This window comes from Neolamprologus multifasciatus, chromosome 22 (assembly GCF_963576455.1).
Source record: "Neolamprologus multifasciatus chromosome 22, fNeoMul1.2, whole genome shotgun sequence".
In the NCBI taxonomy this organism is placed as follows: Eukaryota; Metazoa; Chordata; class Actinopteri; order Cichliformes; family Cichlidae; genus Neolamprologus; species Neolamprologus multifasciatus.
The window spans coordinates 14,779,646-14,799,864 of NC_140459.1; the positions used below are offsets into that span (position 1 = coordinate 14,779,646).

At 38.6% G+C, this 20,219-nt stretch overlaps 2 protein-coding genes and 1 long non-coding RNA gene across 7 annotated transcripts in view; 2 read left to right on the top strand and 1 right to left on the bottom strand.

Moving 5' to 3' along the window:
* dgat1a (diacylglycerol O-acyltransferase 1a) overlaps nt 1-20,219 on the top strand; it is a 28,973-nt gene that overhangs the window by 6,921 nt on the left and 1,833 nt on the right. The window contains exons 5-17 of one of the 2 annotated variants that reach the window (XM_085147735.1): nt 484-536; nt 928-1,033; nt 1,278-1,406; nt 1,742-1,816; nt 2,076-2,179; nt 2,320-2,358; nt 2,576-2,617; nt 2,751-2,795; nt 3,079-3,191; nt 3,435-3,500; nt 3,666-3,753; nt 3,970-4,032; nt 4,110-4,625. In XM_085147735.1, coding sequence (XP_085003861.1) covers nt 484-536; nt 928-1,033; nt 1,278-1,406; nt 1,742-1,816; nt 2,076-2,179; nt 2,320-2,358; nt 2,576-2,617; nt 2,751-2,795; nt 3,079-3,191; nt 3,435-3,500; nt 3,666-3,753; nt 3,970-4,032; nt 4,110-4,256 — 1,070 coding nt within the window. In that variant the 3' untranslated portion in view covers nt 4,257-4,625. Of the gene's footprint in view, nt 1-483; nt 537-927; nt 1,034-1,277; nt 1,407-1,741; nt 1,817-2,075; nt 2,180-2,319; nt 2,359-2,575; nt 2,618-2,750; nt 2,796-3,078; nt 3,192-3,434; nt 3,501-3,665; nt 3,754-3,969; nt 4,033-4,109; nt 4,626-20,124; nt 20,188-20,219 lie in introns of those variants that run through there. The other variant, XM_085147736.1, reaches the window with a different exon arrangement.
* Nucleotides 6,368-17,293, bottom strand: cfap20 (cilia and flagella associated protein 20). 4 transcript variants are annotated; one of them, XM_085147741.1, is made up of 6 exons: nt 17,246-17,293; nt 9,329-9,408; nt 8,848-8,959; nt 8,565-8,753; nt 8,342-8,455; nt 6,368-8,216 (listed from the first exon to the last, which is right to left on the bottom strand). In XM_085147741.1, the coding sequence occupies exons 1-6, from the start codon at nt 17,276-17,278 to the stop codon at nt 8,211-8,213; spliced, it is 534 nt and encodes a 177-aa protein (XP_085003867.1). In that variant the 5' UTR covers nt 17,279-17,293; the 3' UTR covers nt 6,368-8,210. The 4 variants fall into 4 exon arrangements, with proteins under 4 accessions (XP_085003867.1, XP_085003865.1, XP_085003864.1 ...); XM_085147739.1 differs by lacking the exon at nt 17,246-17,293 and adding an exon at nt 16,508-16,696 and having other exon boundaries at nt 6,368-8,213; XM_085147738.1 differs by lacking the exon at nt 17,246-17,293 and adding an exon at nt 16,508-16,688.
* Nucleotides 15,694-20,116, top strand: LOC146493175 (uncharacterized). The gene is made up of 5 exons (XR_014871810.1): nt 15,694-15,965; nt 18,608-18,826; nt 19,257-19,345; nt 19,589-19,654; nt 19,820-20,116. It is a non-coding gene; the product is annotated as an uncharacterized LOC146493175 (long non-coding RNA).

The window sequence follows — 20,219 nt, forward strand, 5'->3', positions numbered from 1 at the left end:
ATTTTACTGCACACGGTTATTGAGTTACAACCATGTGTTTATTTGTAACTTAAGGATTGAGATGATAAAATTCACAAACATGGTTTGTAGTTGTATTGCTGTGTAGTGGTTATTAACAGCTTCTTTAAGTACAAAAGATGTAAATGGATCCAGCGTAATTAAGTTTTTCAGTGGCTCAAATGTGCAATGTTGCCACATAGAAGTGTAGTTCATGTGAGCCTCTGTGTATAATATATTTTGCTGATAATTGTTCAGATTTTATTCACTTGGATACAGTTGATTCTTGATGCAGCCTGTGTTTTACAACACAGGTAATCAGTACTACGGTGAAAGCAGAACTTAAAACAAAGGTTGCATTTGAATGTTGTTCTTCAAATTCTCTTTTGAAGTTTGTGACTGAAATAAACCGAGTAATGATTGATTTTGATTTTTATGGCATAGCATCTCATAGAGTTTGAGTACTGTTTTGTTTTTGTGTTTTAGTGTCCAATGTGTTCATCTTAGCAGCCTTGTACATAGAGCGGCGTCTGGCTGTGGTAAGTCCCTACACTAATATGATGTGTTTTTCTGTGTTGGATTAAATTTTCATTTAACTTGTGATGCTCAGGTCTTCTTCTGGGACTCTTCGACCTCAGTAAGCTTATTTGTTGATGTGATAACACTGTTTTCTTACAGTACAAAGAAAGTGGATTTGATTAGAAGGTTGTCATTCTGTGATCTCCCATGTGTGCTTGAAACAGGTGCTTTTCAGTTGCTGAAGTCCTCAAAGTAAATTCAACATCACAGCGCCACCTCTTTTTATACCTGCTCTTAAATCCGATAAGAACACTGAAGCTGATCCAGATTAGATAGCACAGTTCCTTAAGAGAAAAAATACTGAAAGTATTAATAAAATATTGCTTACTTTTTGTCCTTTATTCTTTCTAGGGCACAATCTCCGAAACTACAGGGCTGATTCTTCACTTGTTTAATCTGACATCCTTGTTAATCTTTCCTTCAGCCTCAATACTCACTGTGACCTCCATCACACCAGGTACAATATATTTTTTTTTATGCTTTATTCTTTTTTACACAAGAGGAGTGGGTCTTCTGTTTAGAAAATTAGAACAACTGAGAGCAATAATGTCAAGTACTTTAAGGTGAATATGAGTGAGCCAGTGAGTCAATCTGTACACATACCCAGCTATGTTTGGTCCATTATTTATTTATTACGTACCATGTCATCTATTGCACACTGCTAGTGACTTGTACATTGTGTGTGTCTGTGTCTGTGTCAGTGGGTGGTGTGCTCTCCTTAGGCACCTACACAGTGCTGTTTCTCAAGCTGTACTCCTACATGGACTCCAACAAGTGGTGCAGAGAAATCAGACACGCCAAAGCTAAAAGAATGACACGATCATATTCGTGTAAGTATATTAGCATAGGAACTGCTGGGCTGTTGAGTCATTGTGACTAAGTTCAACAAAACGACTCATATCTGTGAATGAATTCAGTAGACGATTCATACCTGCAGAGATTTATTGCACTGTTTTGCTTATACTGCCATCTAGTGGTGGCATAGTAACATGTGCAACTCTTTCATAGAATAGCTGGTGCTATTTCAATTGACCGTGGATCAAAGCTGGATCTGCATCTGTAGCTATATTACTGTGGATTCATTTTAATACACAATAATGAATAAAATAAAATTGAATGATGCTTGAAATTCTAATTGTTGTGCCTATTCATCTGCCACATTCAGGTCCAATTGTGGCACAGTCCAACGGGTCAGCGGCTAACACCAATGTCTCCTACCCAGGCAACCTCACACACAGAGGTAACAGACTGCACAGTTAGTGCAGATGGACATTGCTACCAACAACAATGAGAAAGAAAATTAGTGGGTCAAAATATTTGCTGTGTAAATATTAACTTAAAGTAGGGGCTGAGGAGTATCTCTTTGTATATCCAGTAAATGTCATTTTTCACAAGGTCTTATTTATTTTTTTAAACATTCCAATATCAAAGTCAGAAAGTGTAGGATCAAGTCATTAATGTGACACTTTGATGTGACCTGTTTGTGTGTTTGTCTTTAGACATGTACTACTTCATCTTTGCACCAACTCTCTGCTACCAGCTCAACTTCCCACGGTCTCCACGGATACGCAAAAGGTTTCTGATCAGAAGACTTTTTGAAATGGTGAGAGGAAATGATCAGAAACACAGTCCCAAAATTTTAGTTAGTGACCTAATTATAATGACAGAAAATGAATCGCAATCCCAAACGAGGAGATGAATGTGTGAATGTTTTATTTAAATCTTAACGTTCTTTTCTTCCAGCTTTTCCTCATGCAGTTGTTGGTGGGATTAATACAGCAGGTATGAAACCTTTGAGCTGGAAAATGCTGCCTGCAATAAATATATTTAGATTTGACTTATAGTTTGTTTTCTGTAGCTGATTGTTTATCTGTCATTCTCTTACATTGTTTAGTGAAAATCTGAAATTGTGATATGCCTAGTTCAAACACATTTCTTCTTTGAGTATATTGTGGAAAAGCAGCAAAAAAGAAACCTAACCTAAGTCTGTGTCTTCCAGTGGATGGTCCCAAGTGTTCAGAACTCAATGAAACCGTTCCAGGTGTGTATAAACACAGAGACACTCACCGCATCACTTACAATGGCTCCAATAAAAGAAGAGTCAAAAAAATATTTGCCTGTAACTGGAGCGGTCTTATAAAGAAAGGGTATCATTTTTTTGTTACTTCTTAAAGGAAATGGACTTTTCTAGGATGGTGGAGCGGCTGCTGAAACTAGCTGTGAGTATCTAGACTGCACATCAGAGACTTTATCCGTGATCTATTATTAGTATTAGTGATCTAAATTAAACGCTCAAATAAATCCCTTTATTCTGGTGTTGTGTGGTTTTTTTGTTTTTTTCCTTTTTTTTGTATTAACATTTTTAATGTGAAATTTATTCTGTGCTCATCTCAAAAGAGGTCTCAAGAGTTACATTTGTTAGTCAACAGTAGTTCAACCTTACCAACCTAGACACCTTTTCCTCTCTCCTCTCTAATCCTCCCCCTGACTGCCTCCTCCCAGGTTCCTAACCATCTAATATGGTTAATATTCTTCTATTGGTTTTTCCATTCCTCTCTGAACTTTGTGGCAGAGCTTCTGCAGTTTGGAGACCGGGAGTTCTACAGGGACTGGTGGTGAGTCGTCAAGCATACATTTTCTGTGTGACTCCTCTCATCTTTCATTTATTTATTTATTTGCTCCTTCCATTTTTCTGTTACTTTAATATGTTGTTGTAGCAGTCTGTCAAATGTAGGAGAAGTGATGGTGTTTCCAAATGCAACAGATGATGTATCACATAGGTTTTAAAGAGTGTTTTCCTAGGAATATTGACATATTGCAGTTTTGACATCAGTTCCTTAAACTGCTCTTGATTTCAGGAACTCTGAGACTGTCACATACTTCTGGGCCAACTGGAACATCCCAGTGCACAAGTGGTGCCTGAGGTGAGCAGCAAACTCTGTAATGAGAAGTCTTTTTTTTAAATCAGTATTGCCACATTTGATTGTTTGATTGGTTGGCTTTAGTCTCATTAATAGTGCATATATAGTGATATACCCAGATATAAAAAGAAAGACCAGGAGTCATTTGTCTGTTTCCCTGTTTTGCAGACATTTCTATAAGCCAATGTTGAGGAAGGGGGTGAACAAATTTCTGGCTCAAACTGCTGTTTTTCTGGTTTCTGCCTTTTTCCATGAGGTAAATGAGCAACATTCAGCCTCAAACACCTGTGATGGCTGTTTTTACTTCTGTATGTGAAGCAGACTGTTTTTACTAAATGTTTTATTCCTACATGAAGGCAGAAATTCAGAGGTTCCTGGTGCATGCACAGAAAGAAGAGTTGCTAGCTTACAGCATCACTGTTATAAATGCAACTGCTGAGTTCTAAAAAAGGGAATCTGTTTCTTTCCTCAGTACCTGGTGAGTGTTCCTCTCAAGATGTTTAGACTGTGGGCATTCATGGGAATGATGGCTCAGGTAAGGTCCTATATTTATTTATTTCATTATATACTGAGGCATACACATGCATTCACCTCTGACTTTAAACCCTTCAGGTTCCTCTGGCTTTGTTCGTAAGTCGCTTCCTGAACGGAAACTACGGCAACGCGGCCGTGTGGATCTCACTCATCATTGGACAGCCCATCGCCGTGTTGATGTACGTCCATGACTACTATGTCATTCATTACGGGAGCACTACATAACACAGGACAGACACCCACACACCAGTCTGTGGAACACGCCAATAAGGTATTATAGAGCAGGTTCAGGGGAATCCATGGCAAGCTGATGTTTATGAAGCTGTTGAAGCATTGGCATGAAAGTTGTGACTTCATTTTTGCACATTAGAAAACCATCAGGAAATGATTTTGGATATTTAGGAGTCTTGTCTAGTCTCACACTGCACCCCTGTCAGCCTCCAACTGTGCGATCCACTGTACAAAAACAAATATATGGTGCTAGTGGTTTAATCTACCGTTCATTGGCTCAATGGTTAGACTTCTTTGGGGGTTGGGGACTTCTCTGCTTTAATACATTCATTTTAAAAGTGGGAAGACTAATAAAAACCACACGCTCCTCCACTCAGTAGTGAATGTTTAAGAATGCACATACCAGCAGGTGCAACAAGTGTGAACCACTGCCAACTGTGCACAAGCTACAGCCTGGATCCAGGATCCTTTTTCCAGAGATTCTATATCAGGGGCTGAGGAGCATCTCTTTGTATATCCAGAGGCAACACTTTTAAATGTTAAAGCCAGTAAACTTCTACAAGCTAAAGCCTGACATCCTGGTCGACCACTTAAGAATATCCAGGGCTTGACATAGACCAGACTGACTTTTGCATGTATCCTTGGATGCAATATAACTTCCAGTATTACGGACGGGATATTAAAAATGACACCGAAAATGTCAGAAGGTAGAAAACTGAAGGAAACAAGGATTCCTCTCCAAAAAGACTGAGCACCAGGACGTTGATGTGGATTTATTTGTACATTTGTATGTCACACAAAATCAATGCAAGCTTTGAGCGGAAGAGCACGTGTTGCCGGCTTACTTGCCTTGGCTTTATCATAATCTTGTGTCTGCACTGCCTTTGATTTGTCAAGTTTATTTTATAGTTTTGCAGTATTGTATTTGCTGGATGTTTGATTGTGCCATCTTGAAATCACATGTGGTATTTTGTGTTTAAACTAATGATTTAAGTGTTTGATTTGCCAGATTGAACCAATGAATGTTTTTTGCACTTGAGATGCATGCAGTTAACTTGAAGCAATAGATTTCAATGGATGCATTATTTTAAGTTGTATCAATCATGTAAAGAAAACAAATTTGTGCTGAGATTTCTATGTTCTGTAATCTGCTTGTTGACGTTGCTGTTAAAAGGGAAAACTGAAGCTGCATTAATTTAAAGAAAGCAGTTGAAACAGCCTGATCACGTTGGATGATTTACAGTATTTGTTGAGTCCATTTCTTTGATCTAGATATTGTCAGAACATGACACTACTGCCAGTGTGGATAACATACCATAAATTGATGTAGGAAGATATTCTTATTTTATCAATCTTTGAGAGATAATTGACAGCCTTTTGTTTAAAAATGGTTGCATTCTTTCCTTTTTGATCATAATTCAGGGAAAAACTGTCCTTGAGCACCAGTAATAGAACTGAGTGTTGGCATTCCTTACTGAATACTAAGTGCCTGCTGTAAAAAGGAGGGGAAAATGCTTGCATTTAAAATGAAGAAAAATGCTGTTAGATTTGATGCCAAATACTTGTAATATAATCCAAAATGTAGGAAAGGTAGTCTTTTATCTATGTAGCAAGTGGGCTTCTTTGTATGGTATGGTGATTTGTGCGGGAGCCTAAGATTTACTGCACTAAGCTCAAACTGAAATATTTTACCAAATCTCAGTTTTAAAGCTATAATTTTTGTTTTCCTGAAAACACAAAAGTAAAGCATCATTCTGATCACTTTTAGTATTTCATTGCACAAATGACACTTTTTACATCCTCTTTGTCTGACCCACTTTCATCTGCAAATGTGACCCAGTTCTGAATTTTGTCAGACGTGAGATACAGTTATTGTGTGACACCAGAGTTAACATCTGAGAAGAGGTTTTTTTTTTTGTTTTTTTTTTCTCCCCTAAAAACTTGTTTCTACATTTACAAACCATATATCTAAATAACATGAGCTTGCTGAGGAAAAACAGAAAATGGGTACTTCAGTACAATCGATAGAAAGGCATCCAAAGCAGTTCAAAGGTGTTTCTTCGATATTAGTTAATGTTGAGGTGTGTGTTTTGTTTTTTGATGCAATATGTAAAATTGAATATATTGCTAGTTTTGCTCATGTGTACAGAAATCCAAAGTGAAGAAAAAGATTATCTTGGAAAGGCAACTGTCACTGAAAACGTGTGGTGTTTGATTAAAAAAAAAAAAAATCATTTATCTGGTTAATGGACTTGTCTGTTTGTGTTTCATTAACTCTTTCCCCCATTTGGTGACCTCCCCTGAGTTTTGACGCCACAGTACATATCAGTGAAGATGTGGTTTGTTGACTATTTGAATAGCTTCCAGGTTTTTCTAAGAGTAATTACATAGACAAAGACCACCCTCACAAACTTCTGATGCAAACCTATTTTGTTCTATAAGCAGGCCTGAAATATGGCAGAAATGAAAAGGCCTCTAGGCCAACTTCTAGTAGGTTTTCAGTTGGTAAAGACTTAAACAAGTAGTGTGCCTCCTTCGGTTTTTGACAAATAAGATGATTGTCCTAAATCCTGTACTTAATGTTATAGCACATCAAAAGAAGTTGTGGTAATCATTCTTTATAAACTTAAAAGCAAGCAGCATTATTAGCAGAGACCCTGTAATGATGTCTTTTCATCCATCCATCCATCTATCTGCTCTAAACTGCTCATAAGAAGCTCATGTTCACAGTACAGTCTGTCGGGAAAAATACACCCTCTACACCCGCTTCTTACCTTTTAGTCCCATATTTGAAAAGGTTTGCTACCGATGCTCTATAAGATAGACAACGTGCACTGTGAGGTGTTTTTAAACATCCTTGAGCTCACTCCATAGACATTACGCACTTTGAGACCCTTCAAGCAATTGCTACGCATATCGCTGGTTGCTATTGCACATGATTCGTTTGTTTACGGGTTTTCGTTTCCCTTATACTAGTTCCGAGTGAACCCCTCCCCGCCCCCCGTCTCGCTTAATTTGAGGAAATAATTATTGTATGAATCTTTATATAAAAAAAAAATCTTCATTCTATTTTGTGTAGCCAGGGAACCGATCCATAAACAGCTCGGTTAAGGTGGTAACAGAAAACCTGAAGATATTTTTTTTCCCCAAAAAACTTTATTACAACCTGGTAATAAACAGCACAGGTAATAGTAATAAATACACCTGAATAAAACACAGAAGAAGCAAATGAAGCAGATCAAGCAGAAAAAGCCTGCCTAAAACAAACAGACTAGAGCTTGATAATGTTCACATAAAGGCTTTTATCTAAGCACACATTCTGTTTTTATAGATATTTATTTTGTGAAGAAACCACCGTAACCATACAAAATCTAATATTATAATTATTAATATTGTAAATGAACAGGCGTGGTTATGGAATTGGGCTAGAAGTAGTTAGCCTAATCAAAATAAATGTCACAATTATCACAGCATCTAAACATATTTCTATAATAGAGAGCCAAATCTGAGAAACCTTTTAGCAAATATAAAACTACTGACATGTAAAATAACAGGATTAAAATCAGATAGAAGCAAGTGTCAGGATCTTATTTGTTTAAAGGACCAGAGGTAAAGATCATATTTTGTTCCTGTCAAGTGTTATAGCTTTAATAGCAACAACGATTCATTGAAACTAAGTCTTTCTGCTGATATTCATACCTCTAGTACAAGAAAAAAAAATAAAGGGATTCTGCATTGTGTCAGAAGGAAATTTAGACGAGGGCATAAGGTGGTCAACATTCATAAACACTGTTTAGGATGCACAGGATGGTGGCAAACTGGAAAAACCCCAGAATAATGGACATGGTGGACTTTTATTATTTATTCAATTATCTTTTTACAGCAGTGCAAGGAAACATCAGACCAGACTCCAAGTCACATCGGGGGGGCTGCACACCGCAAGAAGCTCTACTGCTGCAAGACACAGACAGACAAGTGTTGAACTTCTACACAACATTTTTACAGACTGAGAGCTGAAATGGTAACTTTTTGACTGTAATACTGTATTAGCGTTCACGTATATGGAGAGATGTACTAACCTTGGCCTTCTGATTCTGGACAGGCAGGTAGAGTTTAAACTCAGCTGGAAGCTCATCCTCAGAGTACAGTCTGTCGGAGAAATACACCCTCCTTATCCGACAGTTAGCATGAATCTGAGGGGGGAAACAGAGCAGATGTTAAAAAGAGAAAAAGGAATATTGCGCCAAATTCTTACTATAGAGAAACAGGAAAGACTCAGAGGTTCCTCATGTGTGCACTAACCTGTACACGTAGCGTCTCTGTGTAATTGGTTCCATAAGCCCTCCTGGTGAAGTCGGACAGGTTGAACTGAATCTGGTTCCAGCCGTCATCGAGCCTCATGGGCATGGTGCAGATGAAGGGCTTCACCCTCGTCGTGCTCTGATAGTTACTCGCTCGAAACCGCCGGCGAACGTTTTTATCGTCCAGAACCTGAGAGGGAGATTTGAGACACACGTAGCACCAGGTCTATGGTAGATTCCCAGACTGTATGTAAGCCAATCACAAAGCATTTAAATGTCTCTACCTGGACCTCAAAGGTGAAATACTTCTTGAGGTTCTTAATGATCATGACCAAAAAGGGAAGTTTGATTCCCAGCGTCTTCTTGGGGTCTGCAGGGCATGTTATGTAGGTGGTGCTGTAGGGAAGACAGAGTTGATGAAGCTAGGATGGGCGAGACTTAAATAACGGATTTATCTCAGTTATTTAACACGACAAAAATATTAAAGAAAGTAAATCTAATTACTCTGCCAGGCATCTACATGATACATTAATGTACACTTACTTCAAACAGAACACAAAGACATATTATACACAAAGTGAAGACAATCAATGCACCCAAGAGCTTGAAAAAAAGAATATCATGTTCAATATGCCAGGACTGCAATAGTGTTTATAATTATATAATTGTGTATATTATTATAATTTTCAGTTTACATATCCTGTACATATCGTAGAACTGAAAATAAAGTTGACCTTTGATTAATAAATAAACAGACAAACTCACCTGACATTTGCTCCCTCAATCTCCAGCACATTCGAATGTATGTCATTGTCCGTGACTCTCTTTATGTGACCGTTCCTCACCTGTGAAAACCCAGAAATAGATTTGTTCCCTTATTTTCAATGGAGAAATTAGGATGTTTCCCAGAGCGTTTAGAGTGCTGTATGGCATACCAACTGTAAACCCCCCTGAATTAGATGTGGGATATCGAAGCAAAACTAATGAATGAAGAAGGCATGTCTCATATCTAAAGTCAGATTCATCAACCAGGGATTGGGACTGCCAGGACTCCCACCCCTGATCGCTGCCCAATCCGCAAAGCACTGAACTTAATACTTGCTTTTCAAGCTTTGAGTTTTTCTATCCAACTGTCGCTAAGGGGGGCAAAGGGGGGGGGGGGGGGGGGGGTGTAGAAATGACTGAAAGATTAATAGGCTCTGTTTTGAGTTTTGTTCAAAAAGGAATGACTTCATATAGGAAAAAATATATCAAATATGCAGGACACCTTAAGCTAGGTTTTTAATTAAGCAGCAAGGCAGAACAAAATCAGGGCTGTATCAAGACACAGGGACTAAACCCCAATTCAACCAGACCAAGAACTGATCCGGAATTAAAACAGGACTACAACAGTTCAAAATCAGGGCTACTGAGGACTTAACCAAGACAGAACAAGAATCAGAACTAGATGATAGTAGCACTAAAAATCATCATAGACCTGCACTACACTTATTTTTTAATTCTACCAAAGAACACTATTTAGATTGAGAAAAGTTTATATAATTATTCAGCCTTGTTGTGCAAACAAGCCTGCATAACTTAATAAATATAGAATTTGAAAAATAACAAACCTAAAAAGAAACACTAGGTACATGAGTACCTATGACACGTGATACTTTTGGTAAACAACCATTTGACATGTGTGTCTCACCTGCTCTTGTTCCATCTCTGTTCTGTCCCCATTCTCCTCTCTCTCCCTCTTTGTGCTGACAATCATCAAATATACAGTTGAAACCAGATAGAGATGGACCGATCCGATATTACGTATCAGTATCGGTCCGATACTGATGTAAATTACTGGATCGGATATCGGAGAGAAACAAAAAATGTAATCCGATCCATTAAATATCAAAAAAGCACCTCACAAAACTTGCGACACGGCATAACTCGGCTCATAACCGTAGCACGTCGGAGCAGTGTGCTCACGTGATAGAGCGGCTGTGTGTATTTGTAGCCTCGCTACCAAACCAGCATTTCATCTCCAATGAAGTTATCCCAGAGAAGTAAAGCAAGTGTGTAAGTTCATCTCTGAATGTTTGTAAAGCATTCCCACGTCAAGCTTAACAACCGACATATGGAGCGACTGCCTCTTCTCTCTCTCCTTCCCTCTCCTGTTGCTACTTCAATCATGAAACTACTTAATGATCAGCTGATCGGCTTTTCTGTCACGAGTCCATCTCTATTCTTTGTTTTTGGCCCACTTCGCGCCAGAAAGAGGAAACCAGCGGCTGAACAACAGCAGCACATTTAAGCTTGATAATCTGTTGTTAGAATTTATTTAATATTACTTTCTAGACCAGGATCCTTTTCTACGTAGCTGACGGCTGGTAACTGTGCAGGGGCGGATCTAGCAAAGTTTAGCCAGGGGGGCCGATAGGGCATGAACAGGGAAAAGGGGGGCACAAAGACATACTTTTCTTTCTTATTCTCATTTAAAATGTCGAGCTTTTAATAAATAACTTTCTGAATCTTACACCCAAAGTTTTAATCTTGTGTAAAATATATAGAAGTCCATTACTGTATATAGTAACTGTTAAGTCTAATATACCCTAGTAAGCTATACTACCTTTTCCTTTGGGAAGGTATCATCTGTGCAGTCTGCAATTCTGTAGAAGAAAGATGTTGAATCTATTTAATTATTCTTGAAAAATAATTTATTTCTGTGCATTTTTTTTCACACTGCATCAAATTAAAGTTGATTACGTCGATTAAGCATCATGAGGAGGAGGGTGGGGGGTGGTTCCCTATTTTTTTTTTTGCTGGGAGTTTGCAACCCTATTAGTTAGGTTGCTTAATATTTCTGCTAAGTACTCTTTAAAATACCAGAATAGGGAGGATGGAGTAGGTTTAAGTTTATTAGATTGATCAGTATTGCTGAACTATGAATTATTTTGTTGTATTTTTTACATACAGGTATAACAGAATAGCTTTAGTGTTGTTGTTTATTTAAACTTGAGTATGAACTTATACAAAATGCAGCAAGATATTAAAAAAACAATTTTATTGATTAAAAAACACACTATATCGGATTCATATCGGCAGATATCCAAATTTATGATATCAGTATCGGTATCGGACATAAAAAAGTGGTATCGTGCCATCTCTAATTTACATACTCTTCAGATAAAAACACTTTTTTAATTGTAACATCAAATCAGACTAAATGTTTATTTTTTTAGATTGATAAATATACAAACATATTTGTTAACTTTAAGAGTAAAGAGAGAAATTGTCTGTATTTCTTAATTGCAAATGGCACCAAATTGTATATAAAATTGAGCCAAACTTATGGAGGTCCACAATTCTTTTCCAGGTGTTTTGGTCTTTTCCCAAGTTAAAGAAACAGGCTGTGTTTTGCCTTATATGCATCCACAGGTGTGCCACCAATTTACTCACATGGACTCTACTAACCTATCAGAAGCTTCTTCAGCTCAGAATGGAATCGTCTGGAGTTTTCTTTTTAATTAACAATAAACTTAGTGTACATGTACTCCTAAATTTGGTGAAAGTGATAAAAAATAGACAGCTCTGTCTCTCTTTATTCTGACATTTAACTAATTCAAAAGATATTTCAATATTTATTTAACCAAAACAAAACAAGTTTACTCTAAATTGATGTTGTACAGTAAAAAAAATGTTCTTGTGTTTTCCATAAAGTGTATGTAAATATCTGGTTTCAACTGTGAATATACTGCTGTGTATTGAAATTCCTCGTTTTGCATAGAAATATACTGAACAACATACAAAGCATAATATATAAAATACTACCAGAGTTTTTTCTTTGAAAGAAGCCCCTTATGTCCATTCTTGTATATCAGTGCATTACTGAAACCGATTTATTTAGCCGTGGAGGGTAACAACTGAAAATATGAAATAAACACACATGTAAGCTAAGACTCTCTAAAGAAACAGCATCGTTGTTGTTCAGCTTTTCATTTCGCCATTTGCTGATTCACTCGAAGAGCAAGTAACATAATATGGGTCAAGTGATCAGTTTGATATCAATCTTTCGTGATACACCATCATATTTACATTATTTGTACAGTACGAATGATTTGCTTTGGTACCTGGTCGAACTTCAGTTCTCCTCTGTCTGCCTGGCTGCGTTTCTCTAACAGCGCACTCGCAGGCAGCAGCTGCCCCGCCCCGCTTAGTGCCTGAGCTCGGATCATACCAATATTAGGGGGGATTTACGCACAGTTGTAAATTCCCACAGTGTGCACCATTGACTGTAGAAAACATGGACGACGTGACAGCTCCCCAAAAATGAAGCCAAAACGTCTCTATCGCCCCTAGTGTCTGGCTGCAGTATAGGTCATAAACCCCGCCTCCTCCATGTTAGCGGATGGGACTGGGGTCAGACTAAAATAAATTAATTCTCCTTAGATAATTTTTTTCCAAAGATTCTTTCTTTTGTTTTCAATAGTTCTCATCACGCTGATTGATGTTCAAGGGGTCTCCTTTCCCATAAGTTTGATTCTAATTCCTACCGCGGTGATGTTAAATTGGGGTGAAACGTCATCATAAGAGCTTTGACTGACAGCTGCAGTCACGGAGAAACTTGCGTATCTCTGTTCGCGAATAGCAGATAGAGCGTAGGCTTGAGGATGCCCAGCGTTTACGCTACGAAAACACGACCGAGTGTTTTAACCTGACAGCCTGAGGTGTTCTTCAGTAAACTGGACTACCCGACAGAAGGACCCGAGGCCCCGCTGCACTTTTTCGGTAAGTTAAACGTGTTTGTAAGCTAATCCGTAACTACCGTCCTTAGCTAGCTCCTGAGACCTAGCTAGCTAAGATGAGCACTCGGCTGTCAGGGTTTGTTTAGCTGTGCAGGTGAATGAATTTACTAAAGAAATCAAGAGAAACGCCCCGGGCTGCTCAGTCACTAATTACTGTTACTGTACTTTTATTACAAGTATTATACTGTAAAAGCAACAGGCTGCACCCTGCTTCAGCTCCTGTGCAGAGCTGAATATTAAATATGTGCAAACAACAGCATGTTTTCAGTCTCTTGCCACATCTGTAAAGACAGTAACAATTTTTTTAAAAGCTTGTACTTCAGTAAGTCCTCATTAATCAGGAACTATGGATTAAAGTACTGTAGTGTACTGTAATACTGTACTGAAAAAAATGTAAGAGAAGAACTTCAGATCCTGAGTGTGTGAGGACAGAAGAATCAGCTTTATTTCAATATTGAAGGATAAAATTTATATCCGAGTTTGATGGTTCTGTTGTCTTTGTGATTACAGGAGCTGCCCTCAGATTCAGACCTCAGCCCCATCGAGTGACAGCAGACAGATCATCCAACATGTTCATATGTTAACTGTAAAATGAACTGATGAAAACAGTACAAAGGTTAAAGTACCACATGTGCTGTAGTGAAAGCTGCAGCTGTTTTATTAAGTTAAAGACAAAAAACAAAAGGATTAATCACTCATGTAACTGTATCACTATATATCAGCATTAACAGGACCTCAGTTTGGTGTTTCACAAAGCTGCTGATCTCAGACCTGCACAGCTTCCGTTTTAAACACTTGATGTACTCAGCTGCATGAAGAGCATATGAGATTTTGTCTAACACAATTAAATAAAACCAGGTCGTCACTTGTATGTTGAACTACAAACTTGTCATCTGGAATTCTTTCACAGTTTTTTGCAGATAGTGTTATTTACTATAAAGTGATTCAGAGTTATTCATACCAGAGTAACCAGAGAGGATCACATATTTTTAAATATATAACTTTCTACAGGACTTAATATAATATCTTTATGTAAAAGTCTGGAGCCTCTGGGCAGTATCTGAGTATTTATAACATTACACAAAGCAAAGGTCTCATTACAGTGTTGATGAAATGCTGGGTTTATCCATCTCCTGGGGCGGGCCTACGGAGCAGTGCTGAAGATTTCCCTGCGAGGGAGCTTCTGGTGAAGATCATGAGTCCTGTTTGATCACTGCCATGAGCTTCAGTCTTCCTGGTGTTTCTTAAATGATGCCTCTTACAGCGGGTCAACAGAACTTATGGCACAGGACAGCTGTGAAGAAAGAAAGGGAAGAAGTTTCTCCAAACCTCTGGACCCAGGAAACCCAGCTTGGTCCTGATGGTCTCCCTTACTAGTTTCTCTCCAGGGTAAATGTAGCTGTTGATATAATATGGACTCTATTATCAAATGAAAAGAACAAATTAGACTACACTACTGAAACCTCATGCTGTTGTTTTTAAAGTCTCCATGTTACCAAGCTGTAGAGGGATCTGAAGATTTAAACAGTTTTAGATCCATTACACTCACAGTCTTATGTTAAAATCTCAAAGGCCAGCATTATATTTTTGATATTAACAATAACTCTGGGCCTCTGTAGAGTGTGCAGCTGATCTCATCGCTGTCTAAAAATGGATAAAAAAAAAACACAAGTGTTGAAGACTATTAAGAGTAGCAGGTGTGTAGCATCGCTAACTAGCTAGCAACAAGCCTCCAACACAGTGCGTATGCTAGCGGCTAAGCTAACTAACGAATTAACAACAGAGTAATTTTAGAACTATAAGATGATAAGCTGTGTGTCGTTTTTATAACAGTGACATGGTTGTATTTACCTTAATTAAACGAGTTGTCAGTCGCGGTAAACCAGCAAAAAAACTCGAGCAGCCGGGCTATGTAAAAAGTGTAGGGGGGCGTGTTTGCGGTCACGTCCAGCGGGTGTGTGGGCGGGAGTCACTACTGCGCAGACTCTGGCTCCAAATTTGCAAGATGGCAGCCTCCACAAGCGGGGAATTTTGGCTTCATTTTTGCACAATGGTAGGAGGCGGGGTCGTGTCTTCCATGTTTTCTACAGTCAATGGTGTACACTATGTGCTTCGAATATTGTGTGTAGTTTTTGTTTTATACAGTTGTCAGCCAGGCATCTAACTAAGAAAAAATTACACTCCAAAAGACCCTGGGCTTCTGTAAAAAAACAAACAAAAAAAAAACCCGGGCTTAAGCCCAGTGGTGGTTTTTCGTTTTTTGAAAAATACCGGTCTCATCAAGAGGATCTGAGGTTTCAGGAATGACGGACGATTAACAGCCAGGAGGTGGCAGGAATGCAAAAGTTTTGGATGCAAGCTGCCGTTAAACTTGACTGAAGAAGAAGAAGAGTTGAAATATCTTTGGATCTTGCTTATGGGAAAGGAGAGACAGGAGACTGACAGATGGAGTGGTGTGGCGTGTGCAAGGATGCAGACCGTGAAGAGAGAGCTTAGCATTAAGGGAAACTGTCAATTTACCAGTCGCTCAAAAGAATAGAATCGTGGATACAAGCAGCAGAAATATTCCCTCAGAGCTAGGGTGAGGAGCTCAGACACGCTGGAGAGATTATGTCTCTTGGGTGAGTTTGGGAACGCCTCCGTGTACCCCCGGACAAGGTGATGGGGAATGCGAAGTCTGAGTCTATCTACTTAGAGTGCTTTCTTGCAACCTGGACTTGGATACGCGGCAGAAAATGAATGGATGGATGGATATCTCATGTCTTAGATCATTTGTCACCACTGCATATATGGCCATGCAGAGAGGACTGCAAAGCTCATACTTGAATATCTGACCAGCAACAACTCCTGTTTAGCACATTAGCCCGTAAAACCGTGTGAATGGTACCAATGACTCAATCAAACGAATGTAACTTCAATTACTGATGTATGACTCGGCTTAGCAACTTAGCAGCACTGCCTCCATAGCTACCCTTTATCATGTTGCTTCTACAAGTAATCAACAAGAACTGCGCGTCGTGAATTTAAAGTGCATCTAGAAAACGTCCACAGCCATAAAACAGTGCGAAGTAAGCGGCGTGAGTGCACATGATGCTAGCCAGTTTTAGCCCCGCTCGCTAAGCCAACATACAGCTCCCTGCTTCTGTTCTGAGCGACTGCTTACCTTTTTGTCCCATATCTGAAGAGGTTTGCTGCCGATACTATATAAAATAGACAAAAAACCGCTCTGGAATGTGTTTTTAAACATCTTCTTTGGGCTCAGCAGACAGTCAATGTGCACATACTGTAACAGCTTCTAACTAAAGCTATACGTTTGTTTACAGGTTTAATTCCCGCCTCCAACTTTTCTGGTTCGGTGTGCTAGAATATAAACCGTTCCACTAACAGAAACTACCACGTTGGCACTCAGAATAAAAAAGAGAAATCGGTTTCACTGAGTGGTCGAATATTCCCACACCGTGTGAAATCAGAAAGAAGGCAGCGGATGTCTCGTTTTTATTTTGGTGTTGCTGGGGAACGAAAATCATCTGACGTTGTTCATGCCGGTTAATAACTGCTGACGCTTCTCGGTCGCCGTGGTAACAGTGTAAGCTTAAAGCACAAGCGTTTAACATAATGTCGTCTAGAAGTCGCCGAAATAACCAAAACAGCTTTCACGTTTGATGATTTTTGTTTCAGTGACTGAATGCATGATATAACAAAAACTCCCTAATCATAAACTAATTCAAAATGATATCTTGAGCTGCCCGATTCTCACCGCCTGCAGCCAGATCCATATGCGCGTCTCCAAAGAATTTTAAGACTTATCTTTAGTTTAGAGAGACGAGCTTTCACGCATAGCTTCCATAACCAAATAGGGCCGCACAGCTCTGATCCTCCATTACAGCTGTCAGGATATTACCTGTACAGTTCCTGTAAAGGGATGATGCAGCATTAAACAAGGCACCCTAGAGCTACTGGAGTTTCCTATGGTCTGTTGAGGTGGGAGAATCCATCCAAATATTAATATAGTATAATAGTTAATAGTTAATAATATAATAGTTTCAATACCAACTAAATATTGGCATCAGAATGACACTAGCACAATGGGACTGATACTTTGCTTTAATCATCTTAAGTTCAGTATGTAGCCCACCTAATTATAAAAGTAAACCTCTATGCACTATGAAAAAATGTATGAACCTTTTTGTCATGTCTTTCTCTTAAATCTGTTTTATTTATAGCCTGTAGCACATTGAAACAACAGAAGTTGACCAAAAGTGCTTTAAAGACAGATTCCAGGTCTAAGACCCCCCAAAACCCCTGTTTGAAAATACACGAAAAGCTGAAAGGTGTGTTTTGCTGTGTTAACTCATCACTCATCACATCATTAAAATGTGTTCAGGAATTGCAAATTCAAATTGATTTATCTCATAAATGCTCTCCCCTAAATAAACTGGCTTTATGGGTTAAGTTAGGTATTGGTATACTAACCTTGTATTTACTTGGTATCGGATCTATTCCTAAACTTGCTGTGTCATACAGCAATAATGGTCTTTCTTTCACTTTCTTTTCTTTTCTTTCTGAATGTTTTTTCTTTGGTTCATCAGAATTTACTCAGGTACAGTACCAGTCACAGTGACCCAGATGCTTAATAATATTATCTGATGTCTTACCTGTCCATAGAGACCAAGATTATTCATGTTGATCTGATAATAGTGTAGCTACTCTTTATTTATTTCGGGTATTTCCTTACACTGACAGAAAAGTGGGTTGACATTGATGTTGACATCCCTGTTTTAGGTGAACATCATGTTTTAGGATTTAATGAGTTTCTAAACTTAATACTGAAGTAATGATTCTAAATGATGTTTTAACTATCATTGGGTCCTGATACTCCGCCACCTCCACCTTGGTCTATTCTGCCACCGTCTCCAAACCATACATTAGAGTAGGTCTCACTACAACCTTATAAACCTTCCTTTTCACTTTTGTCACCATCCTTCAGTTACAAATCACCCCTGAATCTTATTTTCAGCCTGCCTGCACTCTCGCGTTCAACTCTCTCATGCAGTGTCTTTTGCTTTGGATAGCTGACCCCGACTATTTAAACTCATACACCTTCACTACCTCTACTCCTTTCACCTTCAGTGTTCCCCCGTCTCCCTCTCATTCATACACATGTATTTAGTCTTACATTTACAATGACTATTCTTTTCTTTTCTATTCTATTCTATTCTATTCTATTCTTGCTTTTACTGCCTTTCATTCATTTTCTCTCCAGTGCATATGCCCACCTCTCCAGGCTCTCTGCCACCTGCTAAAATCTGTAACAGGGCTACACCCTCGCTGCAGGAAGGAGCGCTTTCGCAGATCATTCATCCCAACAGCAGTTAGACTCTATAACTCCTCAATCACGATGTCATAAGTCACTGGACACTGTGAACATCCACGGTCACCACTTCATGCATAATGGACCTTCCATGTGTATGGACATGTGCAGGTATATATGTATGTATATCTATACATATGTATATTTAGTGTATTTAGTATATTTAGTGTGTACATGTGTGTGTGTACATGTCTATAAACAGGAATAGTAGTGGTACAATAGCTATATCAAGCTATATAGTTTATGTCTTCCATATTTCCAACCATATCCATAATCACATACTGTGTATGCTACCATTGTATATAGTGTATTATACTGTGTATGCTACCATTGTATATAGTGTATTATACTGTGTATGCTACTATTGTATATAGTGTATTATACTGTGTATGCTACCAGTGTATATAGTGTATTATCTTACTTTTTTTCATTGATTGTACTTATTGTATTTTTGTATTTCCTTCTGATATCTGTACCTGAGCTGAGGTGACGCAAAAATTTCCCCGTTGTGGGATCAATAAGGTCTTATCTTATCTTTCAGTAGTTCTGAACAGAAGGCCTACTGAAAGCTAAAATATATCTCCTGCAGCTCCTGCAGTTTGGAGACCGGGAGTTCTACAGGGACTGGTGGTGAGTCGTCAAGCATACATTTTCTGTGTGACTCCTCTCATCTTTCATTTATTTATTTATTTGCTTCTTCCATTTTTCTGTTACTTTAATATGTTGTTGTAGCAGTCTGTCAGATGTAGGAGAAGTGATGGTGTTTCCAAATGCAACAGATGATGTATCACATAGGTTTTAAAGAGTGTTTTCCTAGGAATATTGACATATTGCAGTTTTGACATCAGTTCCTTAAACTGCTCTTGATTTCAGGAACTCTGAGACTGTCACATACTTCTGGGCCAACTGGAACATCCCAGTGCACAAGTGGTGCCTGAGGTGAGCAGCAAACTCTGTAATGACAAGTCTTTTTTTTAAATCAGTATTGCCACATTTGATTGTTTGATTGGTTGGCTTTAGTCTCATTAATAGTGCATGTATAGTTATATACCCAGATATAAAAAGAAAGACCAGGAGTCATTTGTCTGTTTCCCTGTTTTGCAGACATTTCTATAAGCCAATGTTGAGGAAGGGGGTGAACAAATTTCTGGCTCAAACTGCTGTTTTTCTGGCTTCTGCCTTTTTTCCATGAGGTAAATGAGCAACATTCAGCCTCAAACACCTTTGATGGCTGTTTTTACTTCTGTATGTGAAGCAGACTGTTTTTACTAAATGTTTTATTCCTACATGAAGGCAGAAATTCAGAGGTTCCTGGTGCATGCACAGAAAGAAGAGTTGCTAGCTTACAGCATCACTGTTATAAATGCAACTGCTGAGTTCTAAAAAAGGGAATCTGTTTCTTTCCTCAGTACCTGGTGAGTGTTCCTCTCAAGATGTTTAGACTCTGGGCATTCATGGGAATGATGGCTCAGGTAAGGTCCTATATTTATTTATTTCATTATAT

What these genes read in the sequence shown, in the direction of transcription:
- cfap20 (XM_085147738.1), bottom strand. Translation starts at nt 16,591, where the DNA reads ATGTTTAAAAACACATTCCAGAGCGGTTTTTTGTCTATTTTATATAGT. An exon ending in TTCAGATATGGGACAAAAAG is followed by an intron (nt 9,409 to 16,507) that starts GTAAGCAGTCGC and finishes GGGTTTTCACAG; the next exon opens with GTGAGGAACGGTCACATAAA. An exon ending in ATTGAGGGAGCAAATGTCAG is followed by an intron (nt 8,960 to 9,328) that starts GTGAGTTTGTCT and finishes TCTTCCCTACAG; the next exon opens with CACCACCTACATAACATGCC.